Source organism: Aquarana catesbeiana, linkage group LG09 (genome assembly GCF_042186555.1).
Source record: "Aquarana catesbeiana isolate 2022-GZ linkage group LG09, ASM4218655v1, whole genome shotgun sequence".
In the NCBI taxonomy this organism is placed as follows: domain Eukaryota; kingdom Metazoa; phylum Chordata; class Amphibia; order Anura; family Ranidae; genus Aquarana; species Aquarana catesbeiana.
The window spans coordinates 298,699,526-298,721,580 of record NC_133332.1 but is presented as its reverse complement, the minus strand read 5'-3'; the positions used below and the strand labels follow the sequence as shown (position 1 = coordinate 298,721,580).

General features: G+C 42.4%; 1 protein-coding gene across 1 annotated transcript in view; it reads left to right on the top strand.

Annotated features, from left to right (window-relative positions):
• Positions 1-20,810, top strand: part of HMCN2 (hemicentin 2) — a 318,398-nt gene extending 297,588 nt beyond the window's left edge. The window contains exons 81-90 of the mRNA XM_073600486.1: positions 3,531-3,590; positions 3,714-3,833; positions 4,207-4,341; positions 5,930-6,043; positions 10,692-10,817; positions 11,817-11,945; positions 13,043-13,360; positions 14,762-14,881; positions 15,860-15,986; positions 16,905-20,810. Of these exons, the coding sequence (XP_073456587.1) occupies positions 3,531-3,590; positions 3,714-3,833; positions 4,207-4,341; positions 5,930-6,043; positions 10,692-10,817; positions 11,817-11,945; positions 13,043-13,360; positions 14,762-14,881; positions 15,860-15,986; positions 16,905-17,265 (1,610 nt within the window). The 3' untranslated portion in view covers positions 17,266-20,810. The remainder of the gene's footprint in view (positions 1-3,530; positions 3,591-3,713; positions 3,834-4,206; positions 4,342-5,929; positions 6,044-10,691; positions 10,818-11,816; positions 11,946-13,042; positions 13,361-14,761; positions 14,882-15,859; positions 15,987-16,904) is intronic.
• The last annotated feature ends 1,245 nt before the right edge of the window (positions 20,811-22,055 follow it).

Sequence of the window (22,055 nt, the reverse complement as noted above, 5' to 3'; positions counted from 1 at the left end):
TGGGAATGTGACCTACAATGCAATTTTACAGCAGCACAAACACAAAACATACTCCAACTCACACTGAAATCATCGATCTGTACTAAAATTCAGGAGACAAATTATAAAATTCTTACCAGATGGTATTACACGCCTCAATTACTACACAAATTTTTCCCTAACACTTCTGATAAATGTTGGAGGTGTTGCTCAGTTAAAGGGACACTTTTACATATTTTTTGGTCTTGCCCTCTATTACAAAATTTTTGGATAGCGGTTGAGACAATAGTCAAAAAATTTACGAGTCACATAACGCAGAGAGATCCCGCAATCTTTCTGCTACACGTCACTTCAAGCCCGATTAGATCATATAAGAAGTCAGTGATTAGACATTTGCTTAATGCAGCCAAGTCCTGCATTCCAGCTTTATGGAAACAGAATACACCCCCTACGGTGGGGATGTGGCTGCGCAGAGTTGAGGAAATTAAAAAGATGGAAGACCTGGTACTTACGGCCCAACACAAACAAGACAAACACTCTAAAAATTGGTTGGCTTGGAATATGTATATCTTCTCAGATGAAGGACAAACTTTATTAAATTCTTGAGAATCCCCTTAATGGGGCTCTGTTGCAGGATGGGATCCTGAATCGGTCCATCGCGCTCGCGTCGAACTTGTACTCCCCCCCCCCCCCCCCCTCTCTTTTTCTCGTATTCTTTCTATTCTGTTTATATGTTCTATGTATTTAATTTTTTCTACTTCAACTAGTGGTCCAGTAATCAGATAATAGACGATTTTCCATTTATATTAGAGATGTGGGAATTACGCAGAGGTAAACAATTACTTGGAACATGTTATTTATGGTGTATAATAATACTGCACGGTTGTTGATATGTCCACAGGTTACAAAGATAGATCTAAGAATTAAGTGAAGCTCTGTGATGTTATAGATTAGTTTCCCTGCAGATAGAGTGGAAGCACTTATGGGAAAATATATGTCTGTTGTATTTGGATGGAACATGTTCAGAATGATGTAAAAGACCACTGTTGTATTATGCCTTTAAGGTATTTCTTTCCTTTTTATTTTTTATTTCTTTTCTTTGTTGAAAACCTTTTTTAAAAATTATATTTGAAAAAAAAAAAAACCTAGTACACATGAGCCGAATTTCGGGCGGCATCAGCCAGTTCAATGGAAACCGGCCGAAATTCAGCCCCTGTGTACTGCAGCCGGTCCGATAGAAGCCGGCTGTTTGGCCTGGCTTCTGTCGAAGGGGCATGACTTAAAAAGGTCTGCCAATCGGCACCCGATCAGCATTAGTACAGCGACTCGGATCTGAGCTGTCAGTTTTTTTTTCGTTCAGCCTGCTGGCTTGAACGAAAAAAAAAATAGTAGTGTGTAGGAGGCTTAAGTGTTATTTCTGTCTGCTGTCTCCTTCCTCTGCTATCAGCATGAATCCTATCCCATTGTCTTGCTGGTAGCTGAACCTCTGCCCCAGTCTCAAGTCTTTTGCAGACTCTAATGCTGCGTACACACGACCGGACTTTCCGGCAGGAAAGGTCCAATGGAATCATTCCGTCGGACATTCCGATCATGTGTGGGCTTCATCGGACTTTTTCTTTCTAAAATTCTGACGGACCTAGAAATTGAACATGTTTCAAATCTTTCCGACGGAATCAGTTCCTATCGGGAAAATCACTCGTCTGTATGCTATTCCGACCAAAAATGACGCAAGGGCAGCTATTGGCTACTGGCTATTGAACTTCCTTTTTCTAGTCCTGTCCTGTGATGTGCAGTGTTAGTTTTCTGCCACACATAGCGTTTTGCTTTTAGGCCAAAAAGTTAAATTTTTTTTCATCTGACGAGAGCACCTTCTACCACATGTTTGCTGTGTTCTCCACATGGCTTTTCGCAAACCGCAAACGGGACTTCTTATGGCTTTCTTTCAACAATGGCTTTCTTCTTGCCACTCTTCCATAAAGACCAGATTTGTAGAGTGCACGACTAATAGTTGTCCTGTGGACAGATTCTCCCACCTGAGCTGTGGATCTCTGCAGCTCCTCCAGAGTTACCATGGACCTTTTGGCTGCTTCTCTGAATAATGCTCTCCTTGCCCGGCCTGTCAGTTTAGGTGGAGGGCCATGTCTTGGTAGGTTTGCAGTTGTGCCATACTCTTTCCATTTTCGGATGATAGATTGAACAGTGCTCCGTGAGATGTTCAAAGCTTGGGATATTTTTTTATAGCCTAACCCTGCTTTAAACTTCTCCACAACTTTATCCCTGACCTGTCTGGTGTGTTCATGATGCTGTTTGTTCACTAAGGTTCTCTAACAAACATCTGAGGGCTTCACAGAACAGCTGTATTTATACTGAGAATAAATTACACACAGGTGGACTCTATTTACTAATTAGGTGGCTTCTGAAGACAATTGGTTTCACTAGATTTTAATTAGGGGTATCAGAGTAAAGGGGCTAAATACAAATGCATGCCACACTTTTCACATATTTATTTGTAAAAACTTTTGAAAACCATTTATCATTTTCCTTTCACTTCACAATTATGTGCCACTTTGTGTTGGTTTATCACATACAATCCCAATAAAATACATTTACATTTTTGATTGTAACATGACAAAATGTGGAAAATGTCAAGGGGTGTGAATACTTTTTCAAAGCACTGTATGTGGGAGGATTTGTTTAATCTCTGTGTATCACCTGAGGCCAGTCACTGCACTGGGTATATGTGAGTATTTACAACCACTTTAGGTTAACCCATTCCTTCTCCATGCATACAGTTAGAATACAGTTAACCTAATTCAACATTTAACCTTTTCCCTCCACGAACTTTAACCAAAACATTGTTTTTAGTTTCTTAGAGCATAGAAGGCTCAGAGCCAATGTCAGCATTTTATTGGTGTCTCTAGTCCATCTGGGAAGACCAATCTCTTCTATTCATACTGGTGACCATCGTTACCAGAGCAGAAAGCGATAGGAAACCAGAACAGGAATAGATGGGAAATCTTCCAATGGGGTCACTTGTTCTGATGACAACTGTCTAAGAGGGAATAGGCATTTGAGAGATTCCCTCCTTTCTCTTATTGCAGTCTATAGTGATTTAGGCCCCAGAATACATACTGTATACGTTTTCAGCACTGTGTTCTGTCCTGAGCTAGTCCTATAAATGGGATGCTCAACGCAAAACTCACAATTCAATAGGCCTGCAAGACCTTTGTCTGTTTTTTGGATTCACTGTCTACTAGAAGCTTATTTATTCCATAGTGTTGTAGGCCTCTACCAGGAAACAAAACCTGCATTAGGTAGCACATTAGCCATTACAGATAATGCAGTCCCTTCAGCAGCAAATGTTCCCTTCCTTAGACGTTTGCTAGGATCTGCTGAAAAGTAATTCTGTAACATTCATTGTGGGTACAGCTGCAGATCACAATTAGGAAAAAAGTCATGTTCACCTAACTTGAAATTCTCCTCATTTTTGGCCATTTTTATACTGACCGGAATTCACAGTTATACATTTAACTTGTGTTTTCTGTCACCAGGCTTGAATGGAGGAGCGTGTCCTCTGGGCTTCATACAGTCTGCAGACTCGTACTGTACAGGTGAGTGTATAAGAGCCAGTAATGTGTCTACATCAGCATTTCTGGAGACTGCTGGTGTGGGTAGATACAGAATGTAGGGATAAAGTTGGCACATCGTAACCTCCATGTGTTTATCTTTCCTAGATGTGGATGAGTGTGAGATCCACAGGCCATGTTCCCACACCTGTCATAACATCCTGGGCAGTTACTCCTGTTCCTGCCCAGCAGGGTATACCTTGGCAATGGATAACCGCAACTGCAGAGGTAAGCACCCCTTGCACAGCAGCTCTCAGACTGGTAGGAGGAAGCCCAGAACTAATATGGCTGCAGGAGAAGTTAACAGAGTAATGACATATTGGTGCTGCTGCTTCTTTTGTTGTCTAGTCAGAATTCTGGGGGGGGTTCTTGACCAAGTGATGCTGCTGTTATAGTTGAGGCAAGAAACTGGCTGTGCTTTTTGGAGCACAACGCTTGCTGAACAGAATTACAAATCCTTTGGCAGGTAAAACAGGTCACATACAGTATATCCATTTCTACTTTGTGTATTCCTGGGATTCAGTTTTAAGTGTGGTGATAATGCTTTCATAGCAAAATGAAGACTCACAATCATCCCCTTCTTTCCAACCATTTACTACAGACCTAGATGAATGCAAAATGGGCACCCATCAGTGTCCATCGGGACAAGAATGTATCAACATGCCCGGAAAATACCGATGCCATCTGCGCTGCGGACCTGGGTTCCGACCCAACGCCGGGGGAACAGCCTGCGAAGGTAATAAAAAGATGTCTGTGTCTGTCTCCACTAGGATTATGATGTTCTCCGATTTCCTCCTGCTAACCCTGGTGGCTGCAGGGATAGCAGGCTGACCATTTTTTTTTCCAAATAACTTTTTATCATTTTACAAGCAAAAAAATAAAATAAAAATAAAACACAAAACCATCTAAAATAATATATGCCTCATCATAGTGTACAATGGAGGTCATACATTTCTACACTAATGAAAAATTGAGAATCAGCATCTGTACAAAGGCACATAACAATAAAGCCATGAATCAGTAAAACATTAAGTTCAGAAAGAGAGTACCCTTACTCATGATAACCATTGACGTTTCGGGGAGCATCGGATATATGCCCATTATACATCACAAAGAATGGTAAACGTGGGAGCCATACTACTGCTAAGCCCTTATCTAAAAACAAACATATATCTCTAAAAAAACATACCTAACCACTGTGTGTCGCTGCCACCCATATCCACCACTACGGCATTGCAGACCATATCAAATTAAATTTTAACCATCAATTCAGTTAACATTGTAGTATCTACAAGGACACTAAGGCCAATGGGGCTAGACCTGGAATCTGCAACCAAGGGTCCCATTGTTTATTGAACTTAAAAGGAGTCCCTTAATGCCTCAAGATATGCCTTTCTTTAAGCAGGGTAGAGTGAACCTGCATTCACCACTTGACCAATTTAAATCATTCTTTTGTCTAGCCTTGTTTCCTCTTGGTGATTTTGATCCAGCGGAGAAATGAAATTCCTCAAGCAAGCAGGTCTTTCACAGGGCCTCCTCTCATTCCAGATTCCGGCAGAAGCTTCGATCAGGCTCACCTGGTTGACCATATTAGGTCAATGATGTCATTACCATCCCAGCCTCTTCTTTGTACATCAGCTGCAGGGCAGGGAATCCCCGTCCTCAAGCAGCTCATTGGCCCATGAATGACAGCTGACTTCTGGATTCAGACAAACACAAACTTGTCCCTAAAATAGAACAGTAGAGATCCAGAGTAAGTAGGCAGCTGAAACATTTCCTTTAAAAGTCAAGTTTGGCCCTATCCCCTCCAACCTCCTAACCCCCTCTGTATTGGTCTTTTAATGTAAGGTGGAGATGGGTGAAGCAAAGCCAAGCTAGACGACCTAAAAGAAAAGTCCACATTTGCCTATAACTTCACCTGCCAAAATCTTTGGAATTACATATGGGTTCTACATAGAGGCCTATATTGAAGGTTACCTGTTCTTATACATTTATTCTTCATGTACTCAGTAGGAATTTTACAAGCTTGTGACAGGTTCACTTTAACCCAGTCACATCTTTTACCAGGTTAAGCCTAACTGTTTTGTTGAAAAAAAGAAAAAACTGTTTAAAATGCTGAATGGCTAAACCTCTGATTACACACATTTATGAGGTCTCCTTCCGTGTGTTTAGTATGACTGTGTATATTTTCCATTCCTGTGCTCTCTTGGAACACCTATCATGCTGTGGAAATCCCATATCATGGATGTACCTTGTACATATGTGTACTGATGAGCAATGTGGTAATCCACATAATAATTAACCTTGGTGTTCTTGTCTTCTAGATGTCGACGAATGTGCCCAGTCCTCTCCATGCCAGCAGAGGTGTCTCAATACCATTGGCTCTTATAGGTGTGCATGTGATCCAGGATTTGATCTTAAAGGCACACGTTGTATAGGTTAGTGATCTTCATTGTATGCACTGTTTATTTTGTAGGCTACTGTTGCTGCCTTTATGGGGGTTGGAGTATGTAAAATCTGGTGCAGGTCTACATAGAGATGTGCAAACTTATATAAATCAATACACCCGCGCCAAAGTGATTCAATTAAATTAGATGGCAGCTGCTGTTCCAAAATTTTGGGGTGGGCGACTACATGGCAAATGAGGTTCAATGTAGAAAAATGTAAAATAATGCATTTGGGTGGCAAAAATATGAATGCAATCTATACACTGGGGGGAGAACCTCTGGGGGAATCTAGGATGGAAAAGGACTTGGGGGTCCTAGTGGATGATAGGCTCAGCAATGGCATGCAATGCCAAGCTGCTGCTAATAAAGCAAACAGAATATTGGCATGCATTAAAAGGGGGATCAACTGCAGAGATAAAACAATAATTCTCCCGCTCTACAAGACTCTGGTCCGGCCGCACCTGGAGCATGCTGTCCAGTTCTGGGCACCAGTCCTCAGGAGGGACGTACTGGAAATGGAGCGAGTACAAAGAAGGGCAACAAAGCTAATAAAGGGTCTGGAGGATCTTAGTTATGAGGAAAGGTTGCGAGCACTGAACTTATTCTCTCTGGAGAAGAGACGCTTGAGAGGGGATATGATTTCAATTTACAAATACTGTACTGGTGACCCCACAATAGGGATAAAACTTTTTCGCAGAAGAGAGTTTAATAAGACTCGTGGCCACTCATTACAATTAGAAGAAAAGAGGTTTAACCTTAAACTACGTAGAGGGTTCTTTACTGTAAGAGCGGCAAGGATGTGGAATTCCCTTCCACAGGCGGTGGTCTCAGCGGGGAGCATTGATAGCTTCAAGAAACTATTAGATAATCACCTGAATGACCGCAATATACAGGGATATGTAATGTAATACTGACACATAATCACACACATAGGTTGGACTTGATGGACTTGTGTCTTTTTTCAACCTCACCTACTATGTAACTATGTAAGTGAATTGCTAAATGTGCACAAACCTAATGTGCAATTGGTGCTTGCCAATACCACATAAATAAATAATAAATTAAGAACTGCATCTACTTGGTGCAAACTTGCATATACCAAACAGTGATATAGAACAAAAGGGGGACTGTTTAGATAAACAGACCCAAGACTATAAAAACTTTATGTGCCCAAAAAGTAAATAAAAGTCCAAACAATTGCATGATGTTGAATAGAAATGTGAATAGACGGTGAATAAATAAAGTCCCCAAAACACTTTTAGAATAATCCAACGAAAAGGATTCCTCCTACATGGCTCATACAGTGAAAGATTTTGTGTAGATGTACTCACCAGATGTTGTGGATCCCCCTGCCGTATGACAGATAGGATCATAAAGGGCTTGTGGGGTCTCCCTGAGCACCTTGGATCTTATTCAGCAAATTCCTCCAATCTCCTTCTCATCAGAGTGGGACATATCAGAGGGCCATGACCTCTTGAACTAAAAAGAAGGTCAAATGCGCTAAAGTGGTTAGGTCTTGGAACTTGCTCGGTTGTTAAAAAAAAGTCAGTCTTCCTCTCCTCCTCTCCATCATGCTAGCCCATTGAAGTCAAGTAAAGAGGGGAAACCGATAGCTTAATACTTTTTAATTAAAAGTAATTTAGAAACAATACAAATGCCTGCTTACATACAGTGCCTTGCAAAAGTATTCATCCCCTTGGCTTTTTACCTATTTTGTTACATTACAGCCTTTAGTTCAATGTTTTTTTAAATCTGAATTATATGTGATAGATCAGAACACAATAGTCTAAGTTGGTGAAGTGAAATTAGAAAAATATATACATAAAACTTTTTTTTTTCAGAAATAAAAAACTGATAATTGGCATGTGTGTATGTATTCGACCCTTTTGTTATGAAGCCCATAAAGAGCTCTGGTGCAACCAGTTACCTTCAGAAGTCAAATCATTAGTGAAATTATGTCCACCTGTGCGCAATCTAAGTGTCACATGATCTGTCATTACATATACACACCTTTTTGAAAGGCCCCAGAGGCTGCAACACCTAAGCAAGAGGCACCACTAACCAAACACTGCCATGAAGACCAAGGAACTCTCCAAACAAGTAAGGGACAATGTTGTTGAGAAGTACAAGTTAGGGTTAAGTTATAAAAAAAAAATATCCAAATCTCTGATGATCACTAGGAGCACCATCAAATCTATCATAACCAAATGGAAAGAACATGGCACAACAGCAAACCTGCCAAGAGACAGCCGCACACCAAAACTCACAGCCTGGGCGAGGAGGGCATTAATCAGAGAGGCAGCACAGAGACCTAAGGTAACCCTGGAGGAGTTGCAGAGTTCCACAGCAGAGACTGGAGTATCTGTACATAGGACAACAATAAGCCGTATGCTCCATAGAGTTGGGCTTGGCAGAGTGGCCAGAAGAAAGCCATTACTTTCAGTAAAAAACAAAATGGCACATTGTGAGTGGCATATGAGAGACTCCCAAAATGTATGGAGGAAAGTGCTCTTGTCTGATGAGACTAAAATGTAACTTTGTGGCAATCAAAGAAAATGCTATGTCTGGTGCAAACCCAACACATCACCCAAAGAACACCATTCCCACAGTGAAACATGGTGGTGGCAGCATCATGCAGTGGGGATGTTTTCAGCAGTCAGGACTGGGAAACTGGTCAGAGTTGAGGGAAAGATGGATGGTGCTAAATACAGGGATATTCTTGAGCAAAACCTGTACCACTCTGTGTGTGATTTGAGGCTAGGACGGAGGTTCACCTTCCAGCAGGACAATGACCCCAAACACACTGCTAAAGCCACACTTGAGTGGTTTAAAGGGAAACATGTAAATGCGTTGGAATGGCCTAGTCAAAGCCCAGACCTCAACCAATAGAAATTCTGTGGTCAGACTTAAAGATTGCTGTTCACAAGCGCAAACCATCCAACTTGAAGGAGCTGGAGCAGTTTTGCAAGGAGGAATGGGTAAAAATCCCAGTGGTAAGATTTGGCAAGCTCATAGAGACTTATCCAAAGCGACTTGGAGCTGTGATAGCCGCAAAAGGTGGCTCTACAAAGTATTGACTTTAGGGGGGGTGAATAGTTATGCACATTGACTTTTTCTGTTATTTTGTCCTATTTGTTGTTTGCTTCACAATAAAAGAAAAAAAAAACATCTTCAAAGTTGTGCGCATGTTCTGTAAATTAAATGATGCAAACCCTCAAACAATCCATGTTAAATCCAGGTTGTGAGGCAACAAAACATGAAAAATGCCAAGGGGGGTGAATACTTTTGCAAGGCACTGTAATTAGGTTCCTTGTCCCGGCACTGAGGATTGCCCGCATCAAGAATGGAGGGAACCGTCACCGCCCAGCTAGCACCCCTGATCACTAGCCAGGCAGCAACGGATCCCTCCATTCTTTATTTGTTACTTACTTATGTGGTATTGGCAAGCGTTGTTTGCACATTAGGTTTGTGCACATTTAGCAGCTCTACATAGAAACCAACCCGCTTCCAGGTTTTAATGTCAAAGCTTAATTGAACAAGCTGAAGTTAGAAGCTGATTGGCTACCATGCACCACTACACCATATTCTGAGTGCACCAGTTTTAGTCCCCCCATTATGTCAACTGCATTTTTCCCCAATAAACTTTTGCCACAACACAATTTTTTTGTACTAAAACTTCTTTGTAAGGAAAATTCCAGGTAAAATGTTGAGACTGCAAGAATTTTAGCAAACTTTATTGCAGCTGCTTAATTGCTTCTATTCCGTAGATGAAATGGGCCAAATCTTTCAAAATGAGCCCTAAGTTAGTGAGGCTCGGTTCACACTAGGGGCGGCACGACTTGCAGGTTGCCTCACCGAGGCGACCTGCACACGACTGCCACGGCGACTTGCAAAACGACTTCTGTATAGAAGTCTATGCAAGTCGCCTCAAGTCGCCCCAAAAGAAGTACAGGAACCTTTTTCTAAGTCGGAGCGACTTGCGTCGCTCCTATTAGAACGGTTCCATTGTACAGAATGGGAGGCGACTTGTCAGGCGACTAGGTCGCCTGACAAGTCGCCCCCGTGTGAACCGGCACTTACAGTCTACCTTTTCATTAGTCACATTAAGCCCAACATTAAAATAACCAGCATTGACCACCAGATTTCTTCCAAATGCATATCAATTTTGCAAGCAAGTCACAAAAAGTGAAACCTTTAGTGCAGAAAACATAATGCTAGTAAACGTAATGCTAGCCATAGATTTTTTTTTTAGCTCTGCCTGATACCTGTTAAAATTTCCTTTTTGACAGGTATCAGGCAGAACAGAAAGTGAAAGTGAAAGAAACTCTCTTCATGTGGGACACGGCCAAAAAACAAATGTGGATGGTTTAGGACTTCTGTCAGGTTTTTTTGGTGTCTTCATGTGGGAGAATTCCCTCACTTCCTGTTTAGGATGTCAGGTTTCAGCCAGAAGTGGAGGTGAGGGAAAATGTCCTTCACAGGGACACAATTAGAAGTTCTAAACCTTCCCCACTATCCAAAACTATAAAAAATAAATCTGGTTAGAGTTGATCTTTAATGTGATAAATTAATATGATTCATAAGTTCATATATGTGTGTTTGAGAATGTATGTTGATGACTTTTTGCTTTTACCCACAGATATTAATGAGTGTCTAAGAGGAATTTGCCAGCCCCAGCAGCAGTGTAAGAACACGCTTGGAAGTTACCAGTGTGTAGACAATTGTCCGGCAGGTACCGTTCGCTCAGAGTCTGGAGGCTGCAATGGTGAGTACAGCTATGAAGTATCTATATTCTGCTCCAAATAACACTGCCTTCTGAATAACACTTCTTCATGGAGAACATTGTCATGGTGGGGATCTGGAAATTACCCAAACTGCGACAAGGCAAAAATTTGATAATTAAAGGACAACCCCATTTAAAGCTGGCATTGCAATTTTGGGTTGGTCCTCGCAAGGTGACTCACACACTACCTACCTATATCTCATATGGACTCCAGCCTGTACAAGAATTTAATGTTTTTCTCCAGCTATTAGAAGGCAAGATATGTGATGCTTCTCTCATGGATACTCAATAATGGACTATAGATGTTACACCGAAATTCAGCTGTAATAAGATTTAAAAATATATATCAAGCCAAAAACGTATTTAAAACAGAGTGGGGCAGAATTAGAACCCCTGTCTAGGTTTACCTTTTCACCGTCTGCTTATGCCCATTTAGTGTCCTGCTGAAGTGAGAATACTGAAACTTAATACACATTACTTAGTACTTACCTGACTTCAAAAAAGGAACAAATGCTTGAACAAAAAAATAGTCCTGACTGTAAATAATGAGAACCACTGCACATTCCTTTTGACTTCACAAGGTTATGCCTTTGCTTTCATTTCAATTTTGGTTGCAGGTTCTTTAGCGGGTATGTATGCAGTTACCTGCTAGAAATTGGATTTCTAGGCTGGATTCATGTATGCTAATTTGACTCATACAAGTCTTGATAAAGGAAAACCTGAAATGCATTTCAAAGGGGGGTCTTGGGCTTTTTTAAGATAAATGTAGCCAATGAATCCTATAAGGCAAGTTAAAAAAACATTAATGAAGCCATACATACCTACAAACAAAATGGAGGTAGAATTTCTAATACAATACTGTTGATATATCCAACTATAGGTCTATAGATGGAGCAAGGGAATCAGTAGTAACTGGTTAGACTAGAAGGGCAATTCTGTCTCTCTTAGACATTATAAAGAAGAATTCTGTCTCCTTTTCAGATATTGACGAGTGTCGTGATGGCTCCCACATGTGTCGTTACAACCAACTGTGTGAGAACACAGTGGGTGGGTATCGCTGTACATGTCCGCGGGGATACAGGACTCAAGGTGTTGGGAGGCCATGCTTGGGTAAGCATTCATCTTTTTTGTTATTGGAAGGTTGGAGGTATCTTTATTTGATTGCATTTGTACACTCAAACCTAAAGCAAGCCTGTGCAAAACCAGGGCAGAGCAACAGATTAACTGTAATTCCCAGCAGCACATACTTATCTTTACTCTACTCCCTGAACTTCCATTCGGTCACTGGAAGTGAGGAAAGAAGGGCCCTGTGTTAGCCTAATTGGAGCTTACACAGGGCTGAAGAATTTCTCCCCACCCCACATGACAGTGCTGGGCAATTCACTAAGCACCAGCACTGACAGAAGAGAGGAGAGGAAGTAAATCACAGGCTCATCCATACTTGGAAGTACCAGCTCCTGGCCACTGAAAATAGTGGCGGGGGAGTGAAGGAAATGTGGCTATATGCTGGGGGGGAGTCATTAAACGATCCTGTTGCTATCCTCTCCATTAGAAAAGCATGGGCTTGTTTTCCAGGTATAGAATTGTGTTTTAGAAAGAGTGGTTCTTTATGTAGATTGCAGTGAAGTAAAAAAAAAATAAAAAATTGGAGTGAAACAAATAGTGTCGGCAAGGCCATTTTCCCCATTTATTGGGGTACACTGAAAGTGAATTTGTCCTCTAAATAACAGTTTGGACAGATCAAATTCATTTATTTAATTTACCTGTTTAAGGTGCACTAGAATCTAAATATCAAACACTGTGAAGGGGAGGATTGGTGAGGTTTTTCCAGTGGCAAATGGTTTAGGGTACGATATTCAGGTGTCTACCTGAAGTACCAGTTTTTATTTCTAGTTCTCCTTTCATGATACTTATCGGTTACCATGTCGGTGGCCAAGCTGCATACTATGGTCTCATCAAGCCTCCCATTCCATACAGGCCCAGATTTATTATATAGTCTGAAGTAAGGAATTGTTTTTTTCCTGTTAACAGCAACAATTCAGATTCCTTCCTTCCTTTTGCTATTGGGCAGCAATCAGATATTTTTCTTGATAAAAAAGGTCATGGACAGTTCCAGCCTGTTATAAGTATTTGTTCTCTCTGTTGCTTTATAGTGGTCTAATTAAAAACTTGTATCCCATAACAATTTTTCTTTCCTCCTTATGCAGATATTAATGAGTGCCAGCAGGCACCTAAACCATGTGCCTATCAATGCCAAAATCTGGCTGGCAGCTATAAATGCCTGTGCCCACCTGGGAAGCAACTTTTAGGAGATGGGCGCTCATGTGCAGGACTGGAGAGACTTGGGTATAACTCAACCTTTGGCACCACCAGCGCCCAATTCCAGCAACCTCTCACTAATGGCCGCATTCATGGAAACAACGTTTACACTTGGCTGTCCTTCAGTCAGAATGGCAACATTATTGGTCAAAGCAGTCCTGGCCGTTGTCCTCCAGGCTTTATGCGTAGACATGGGGTGTGCACAGGTAAGAAGGATTATCTATGATCATACAGGACCTAGGTTTGGGAATTGTATGGCATTTTATGGCTTTGCTTCCAGGACAATCATTGCCATTATGTTTCTGGCCTGGAAAAAAATGTTCACATAGTAGTTTGAGTTGTGGCTAATGGTCAGCACATATCGACAGATATATGAAATGTTTTAAAAAAAGTATGCCTCCATCAATACTAGCTTGAGATATCTGGAATACAGGTTGGTATATCCATGGCAAATGGCCTATTAGTGTGTTGGTTGCATCTTATACAGATACCAACCTGTATGCCCTTCTTAAATAATTATTGCCAGGAACATCTGAAAAATTGGTCCTCAAGTTGCAGAACACCAGCATGGCAATGATGAGCAGAATGTTCTCCATATCTCCTCTCCCCCGGGGGGCTGGTCTAGGCTCATACATTCAACACTGTATTAATGCCATCCAAGCTCATCCATGTACTGAGTCCTGAGGTTCCAGCTGAATGACAATACAGTATAGTATGTAGTAACCAGACAACTGGATTCTGGGAAACTCCCATAGGCCTTTTCCCACATTGTTACATATAGCTAAAACCTTCAGTCATTCAGCAGAAAATATAGTGACAAGTCTTGGTACTATCTTTGCTAATAACTGTATACCCATTTCCATGGTATGCCGTACCGGTATTGATTGGATGAAGCATACATTTTTATTAACCTTAAACAAATGACAGATGTACTTCAGGCAGTATTCGAACTGGCAAGAGAAGCAGTAAAGAAACAGCAGGATTCCATGGCTTGAACACTGTGTGTGACATTTATATGTTGCGCAACAACATATATTCACAGTGTGAACTGAACCATTCAGATCAGTGCATCTATTTAGACCTGTTGTTCGGGTGTCTGGTAGTGGTCAGGCTGGCCAGCAAATGTAATCTATCTGCAAATTATGTATGAGCCCTGAAAATATTTTTATATTTATTGCTGTATTTCTAGTGGAGGGAGAATCTTTACAGACATATAAAACACAGCCATCAGAATATGAAACGGCATGTAAAACTGTAAAAGTTGACTTTCGGATAGACATTACTGTATTGACACATGGAGATTGATTTACGAAAGGAGAAAATGTAATATTCACATCAATTATCCAATCATGTGAAAGGAAAATTCCTGTTCATTTTGATTACCTGTTTTCTTGTAAATGAAGATTCTCAACTCAGCTTAATACTGTGTACCTAATGACAATACTCTTTTCTTCCACTTTGAGATTATGGAGTCATTTCCTGTGAGCAGATCTGTAGAATGAGAAGATGATATAATAAACCACAATTATTTCTTAGATGCTTAGTTATTTGGTATGGCTCTAAGATTTGGTTTTGACCCATTCTTGAATTCTGCTTTTTTCCTCCAGACATAGACGAATGCCAACAGCGCAACCCCTGCCAGCATGAATGTAGAAATACAGAGGGCAGCTTTCAGTGTCTTTGCCCTGCAGGCTACCGGCTGCTCCCCAACAACAGAAACTGCCAGGGTAAGGCTTATGCTGGTGATAGGCCATTACTTTAGACTTCAGAGAAAGCAATGTGGAGGGGTTCTCCTTTTCAGGCCGTCATCTGTTACCCATCAGGGAATAAGGTGGTTGAGCTGACCCTTTTCTGTATGCTGCAGACAACTTTGTTTACTGGGTTTATCAACACTAATAAGTGGTTGGTCGGTTTATACTTTATATACTTTTGCACAACTGATCTCGGTAGTAGTTTTAAAATACCTCACTCAAGTACTGGTTGGTAAAACAGGATGAGTCTAAAGTTGGTCGTGCTTCGATACCTGAGAACGGAGGCTCTAACCTTTGACATGTTTGGACGGCTGCAGGCAGAATCCTGGGGATGTAACTATGGTTGTGTTTTGGTAGCCAAATGTCCAGTTTGATGACACATTAGATGAAGAACTCAAATTAGTAGGTACCTACCTGCTAAAAGCAATGAATATATACTAAAGATGACTTTCTCACAGATATACTATACACCAATTAATGAAGTTTCATATTTATGGAAAAAAAAATGTCTTTTTAAATGCAACTAGTGTAAGTGAACCTGATTTTACCTTGATATCAACTTATGTAACCCTGTGTACAGCAGAGCTCAAACTAGGAAAGGGAAGGACAGAATTAGGGGCCAGTCAGTTTCTGTAATGCCCTGGCAAGGAACATTCTAACATAATGAGAATGAATAGAAGAATGGCACCATCAGTACACTGCTATGTCTTTACTGTCCAATGATAGGTTGGGGTGACTAGGCTGTGCTGTAGTAGAGACTAGTCAGGTTACCACCTTGGCTATACTGTCTGGAAAGGTTGTTTTATATCTCAGAAGTGGGTGTGCAGAAATACAAATTATTTTGCAGGTAACACGGCCCCCTTGTATATATGTCATTTATGCTTTTAGACGTTTGCCTGGAGTTGTGTTATGAAGTCTGTGGTTGGATTTCTATACCGTTTATTTTTTCTACAGATATAGATGAATGCACAGAGCAGAGAGTTTCCTGCGGACCCAACCAGATGTGTTTCAACACCAGAGGAGGCTTCCAGTGTCTGGACACTCCCTGTCCTGCCTCTTATATGAAGGGACCCAGCCCAGGGTAAGAATGAGCCAGAACTGCTCAGCACATTTTCATTGCAATTTCTGTAATGGCAGAATAGGACTTTTAGGAAAAGATTGAATCCAGTTTAAGGATCTGTTGAAAAAAGAGGCTCTCCCCATGGGCGTCCGCAGGTAGGGGCAAGTGCCCCCCCTGGAATTTAGGGATCGGATCTTAAATTCAGCACAGTTGCGTCGCTATCGGGGTGCAGGCAGCCCGCACCCAGGTGCCACCCGCCAGTTGGGGTGACAACATCAAGGTGCTGTCAAGCCCCCCATCAGTGTAGTGTGACTTTGGGCTCTTTTCCCTGCTCAGTCCAGCAGACGCTGTGACAGGAGAAAGGTGAGCTGTGGGCTGTCAGAGGTTTCCCCCGCTCACCCCCCTCCCTTTCTCCTGTCAGGGAGAAGAGACGGCGGCTCTCACCAGGTTCCCCGCCCAGCTTCCTGCCCGCTGCTTCCCTATTGGCCATAACTGAGGGCCAATCAAAGGAGACTAGGAGAGGAGAGCATCATGGGACATGTAGTCCCAAAGATTGGCGGCCCTATTTTCCACAGGGAGGAGGCTACATATATTATGGAGATAAGGAAGAGTGATGGTGGTGGGGGGTTCTGTTGTCAAAATCAGGAGCGAGCAGCCTAGGGTGACAACAATGAGGGAGCGTTTACACTTTGTGATCCTGCCTGTTACACACTTCATGTCCTAAAGTGGAAAAAATCCTGCAAAAAGAAAAACAATGCAGCCACCATGTCTAAGGACTGTTAAGCTTCAACATATTACATATTATGTTACTAAACAAGTTCAAATGTGAAAAAATTGAAACAGCTCAGTACAAAAAATAGTGAAATAATTATAGCAAAATTATAATGCGTTACTAATGATTTTGCACTGATTGCTATTCTGACCCCTTGTCTTCTACAGGACCTGCTATCGGCGATGTCTAACAGACTGCAGCTCTGGAGGACCATACACCCTGCAGTACAAGCTATTGACATTGCCGTATGGGATACCACCCAATCATGATGTCATTCGTCTTAGCGCCTTCTCGGAAGGGGGACTCCTTCAAAACCGAACCAGCTTTACAGCCCTGGAACAAGACTCAGGCACTCCGTTTGCCATCCGCGACGAAGGGGGTCACGGCCTCATCTATACATTGCGGTCACTGGACACCTCTGGCGTATACAGGATAAAAGTACAGGCGGTGACTCAAACTGAACAGCAAGGCGTGCGATACCAGAGCATCTTCATCATCTACATCTCTGTATCACCATATCCTTACTGAGACTAATGCTTGGAGGAATGGTGGAAAGTTCTGGACTGCAACTAAAGAGCCAGCAAACACCAGACCTCCTCTTCTAGAATCATATTTTTATACTCTAAGCCAGTATCACTATTTGACATGTGCTGACTGTGGGTTGCTGGCACTGCCAGCTACTAATTTATGGGCTGCCAACCCAAGTATGATGACCAGAGAACTGTCAGCAGCAAAAGACTGTCCTCCACTGATCAAGTCATCACAATCCTTTGGTGCTATTGCAACTTCTGTGATGGGAGCCTAATATATCTTGATGAAGAACACAGGAATGCTAATGATTTTATTTAATACCAAGGTGCTATGATGTGTGGTAAAGCCTTAGCCACCACTCAGCTTTTAGCAAGTTAGAAAAGCATATGACTTCTAGTTTACATGGGTTACTTTGCCTCTTCAGTTGCAATAAAGCATTGTGAACAACAATGTGTTGCAATCCAGAACAAGCAAAAGTCAGCACAGAACAAAAGGGATACTAAAAGCAGACGGGTGAGTCATTGTTGGGTTACTGCACTCCTAATGTGCTAGAATTTGCTAGAAAATAGTAGTCGATAAAATCATATATCAACCAGTTCTTGGATTTAAATCTTACCTCTATAGGTGTCATGACTCCCGTCAAAAGAAAATAAACCACTTACTGGAAGGATGATCTGGGACCTGTAGTCACTCCAGGAGCTGGTGTGTTATTTAATGGGTCTGTTGGGAGGTGTATAAAATTCCGCTATTGTCTCAGGAAAAGGATTTACAGCACTGCAACTGACTCAGGCTTTACACCTCCTATCAGCCCCAGGGAACTTCTCCATTGCCATCGTGACCAAACCTTGGCCACTGAAGTACACAGGCTCTGTAGAAAATCTACAACTGTTGTACCACTATTTGACTGAGTTAGACATACTCCAGGCAAACTGAACATTTACCATTGCACCACTACACCTTGGGAATAAAGTGGCTTGTTGTACTGTAGAACCAGCTGTTGCTAGTAGCATGCTTACACAATCTACCAACTACGTTCAAACTGTAGAGTAATCCTACCCCAAAAGGTGACCGATTTTCCTGACAGGTGGCATACTCTGCCATATTCTTCTTATTCTTTGCATTCCCCACTTCTCCCGGTCCCCTCTATACATTCCCAAAGTGAATCAGCATCTCCTGTTCTCCTCTTTGAAGCCCACATCTGAACTTGGCATCTCCATGCTTCTTCTCCGCTGCTCCTCCATGCTGCCCCATTCTTCTCTGCTGCTCCATTCTTATCCCTTGCTCCTCCATGTGGCCCCATTCTTCTCTGCTGCCCCATTCTTATCCCCTGCTCCTCCATGCTGCCTCATTCTTATCCCTTTTTCTCCATGTTGCCCCATATTTATCCCCGCTCCTCCATGTTGCCCCATTCTTATCTCCCGCTCCTCCATGCTGCCCCATATCTATCCCCACTCCTCATTGCTGCCCCATTCTTTTTTCTTGCTCCTCAATGCTGTATCATTTTTGTCCCCACTCCTTCATGCTGTACCATTTTTATCCTGCTCATCTATGCTACCCTATTCTTCCTGTTCCTATACTTGCTCTGCCATGCCTTTGGTCCTGGTCTGATCCTAGTTACCCTGTGTGCTGCCCTTGTCTGATCCTGGCTCCTTCATGCTGCCCCCATTCTTATCCCTTGCTCTGCCATTCTTATGTCTGCTCCTCCACGTGGCCCTGCTCTGATCCTGGTTTTCCTATGCTGCCCTTGTCTGATCCTAGTGCCTCCTGGTCAAACATGGTAATGAAATATCCAGAGGTTTCCATCCGTTTTGCTTGTCAGCTTATACAGCACAAACAGATCTTATGCTTACTCAAATCTTCACGGACGATGGTGCGCAACATGTCCTTGCTAATGCCCAACTCCTCCGCCATAATTCGTAAAGCCAGTCATCAATCTCGTGCAAGCATTTGTCACACTCTATCATGTCTGGGGTTCGGTTTGTTGACGGCTGACCCAAACATGGCTCATTCTCAGTCATTCCCTTCCGGTTTCATAAGCGTTTGAACCAGTTGTAAACACATTTTCTGCTCACGGCTTCCGTCCTGTACACTTGCACCAACATTTCATGCGTCTCCGTTTCTGTTTTCCCCAGTTTGTAGCAGAACTTAACGTTCACTCGTTGCCCTACCTCTCACGCTGACTACGTTCCACTGCCAGTCACTTGTACTCCACATTAGGTGTCTGCGGATAGCCATGTGCATGCGTGCACACCTAACCCATGTTGCCGTTGCGGTATTGGACCATTTATCAAACTTTTTAGAGACACCTTCTATATCTGGAAGCATAGCGGTGGGCTTTACCACTGAGCTGCCACATATATGCATACAGCCGGTAGCCCTCGTTTGTGCTGGAAGAGTGCTCATTCGGCACAGTGACTGCACTGTCACTGAGAGTTCCTGGTTTATGATTGGGAGCTGGTGGTGGGCTTTTGTATTCAACACATTCAATCGCGGTGATCACATGTCTAGGAAGCCAATACAACACCTCTGGTGTTAGGAACTTTTAAAGAGCTGGCTCCCGTCAGCTAGAAAGGGTTAAGGTGACAACACTTGTTCTCTGTGGATACAGTACAGTGAGCATTGTCACCCTAGGACAGGAGCTTCGTTACATGCAGGAGCTGGTTATGACTTGAAACGTTGCCCAACTCTTATGTTGATTCTTTTATAGTGATACTTTGCGGGTTATTTACTAAAACCGGAGAGTGCAAAATCTGGTGCAGCTCTGCACAGAAACCAATCAGATTCCAGGTTTTATTGCCAAAGCCTTATTGAACAAGCTGAAGTTAGAGGCTGACTGGCTACCATGCACAGCTGCACCAGATTCTGGGTGCTCCAGCTTTGGTAAATCTCCCCCATTGGGTCACTGACCTGAATGAGCATGCATATAAGGACTTGTATACTTGACTCAGGACAACAGAACAGTAACTCAAAGGGACCAGGCAGCTAATATGTTTAGTAAGAGATCTCTCATGGCAGGTTGAAACAAATGAATCCTAGAACACGATGCTTTCAGAGGTTTTAATAAATGCTGATTGTATAAATTTGTAAAGCAATTTTTTACTTTGTTCACAATGGTAATGGGCATTGTAAGGGCTTTCCAAGTAGTGAGGAATGTATGCCACGCTGAGCTGGGTTCTTCAGTCCCTCCATGATTTACAGCAGGGGTAGGCAACCCCGGAACTCCAGCTGTGGTAAAACTACATATCCCATCATGCCTCTGCCTGTGATTGTCAGGGTCTTGCAATGTCTCATGGGACTTGTAGTTTCACCACAGCTGGAGGGCCGAGGTTGCCTCCCCCTGGTTTACAGGATAGTCATGGCAGTGAAGAACGGACATGACCAAATAAAATCAGGAAGCACTACAACACAACATAGGGAAGAACCCGGTTCTTCTTCACATGGAGCAGATGTGGGAATAAGGCTAAGGATTTTACTCCTTTTTATTATTTACTGTTGGTTTATTTATTTGTTTGGTTCAAATAAAGACTTTTATACTGTTGTTATACAGATGTGTGTCTGCTTTTATATCAACGTTGTTTTTCACAACAAAGGCCAGCCTTTGCCCAATAAGCTTGCAAATCTTACAAAAACACATTACAGTGCCTTTAACATGGTTTCCAATGGTACACGTTCACATCTATGCATTTTTAAGCCGATTCGTTTTTGGAAAGGGTCAGGTACTTTTTTCCCCCGCAGCAGATTGTGTTTTGTGTGTAATAGCCGTCAATGGAGCAGCACCAAAAATGCGGTTTTGTGTTTCTGATGCATTTTACATGCATTTTATTTTTTTTCAATAGCAAACTGTGAGTAGCTGGTTGTTAAGGTTGCGGTGGCTGGCTTCCTGACCCGCTTCTTAACAACCGATGAGTCATCAGCTGTCAGCGGAGTTCCCGGGGTTCAAAATCTGCCTACTGTCTTTTTTACACTTTTTTTTTTGGTGAATGAGTAGGGGTATTACGTACTCCTATTCATTCACATAGGGGGGAGACTGGGATTTGGGGGCCTTGTTAAAGGGGGCTTCCAGATTCCGATAAGCCCCCACCTGCAGACCAACCACCAGCCAGGGTTGTGGGGAAGAAGCCCTTGTCCCCATCAACGTGAGGACAAGGTGCTTCGGTTCGGGGGGGGGGGGGGCGGCTTGTGGCCTTGCTCGCTTGTCCCTTCCCTTTCCTGACCTGCATGCCCGGATAAGGGTCAGGTATGGATTTTGGGGACCCCACGCCATTTTTTTAATTTCTTTTTGGCGTAGGTTTCCCCTCAAAGTTCATACCAGACCAAAGGGCCTGAAATGGATTGGGGGGGACCCCACCCACCCTGTTTTTTTCCAGATTTTTCTTTTTTTACATTCAGCTGTCCTCTCCCGTCCGCTCCTTAACAACCAACTATTCACAGAGTAGAGAAAAAACAAAAAAACAAAACTGCATGCAAAAATGCAGGTTCAAAAATACAAAATGCACCGGAAAAATGCATCAGCCACATAGCTGCGAACCTTGGGTAATACCAGATTGAACTGCTGTGAACCCAATTTCATCCTGTTCAATGAAGAGGCAAACTGTTGATAGTAGGAACATATAAAGAATGCACTTGACCACGTATGGGAGAAGGCCCATTTATTGTCGTAGGGAACCATACAAAAAGCCCCATGTCAACTTAAAAAAAAAAAAAAAAAAAAAAAGTACACATTAAAATATTTCAGCCTTACACAGAAAAATCATTTCACAGAAAAAAAAAATAATTCCAAACCGAGC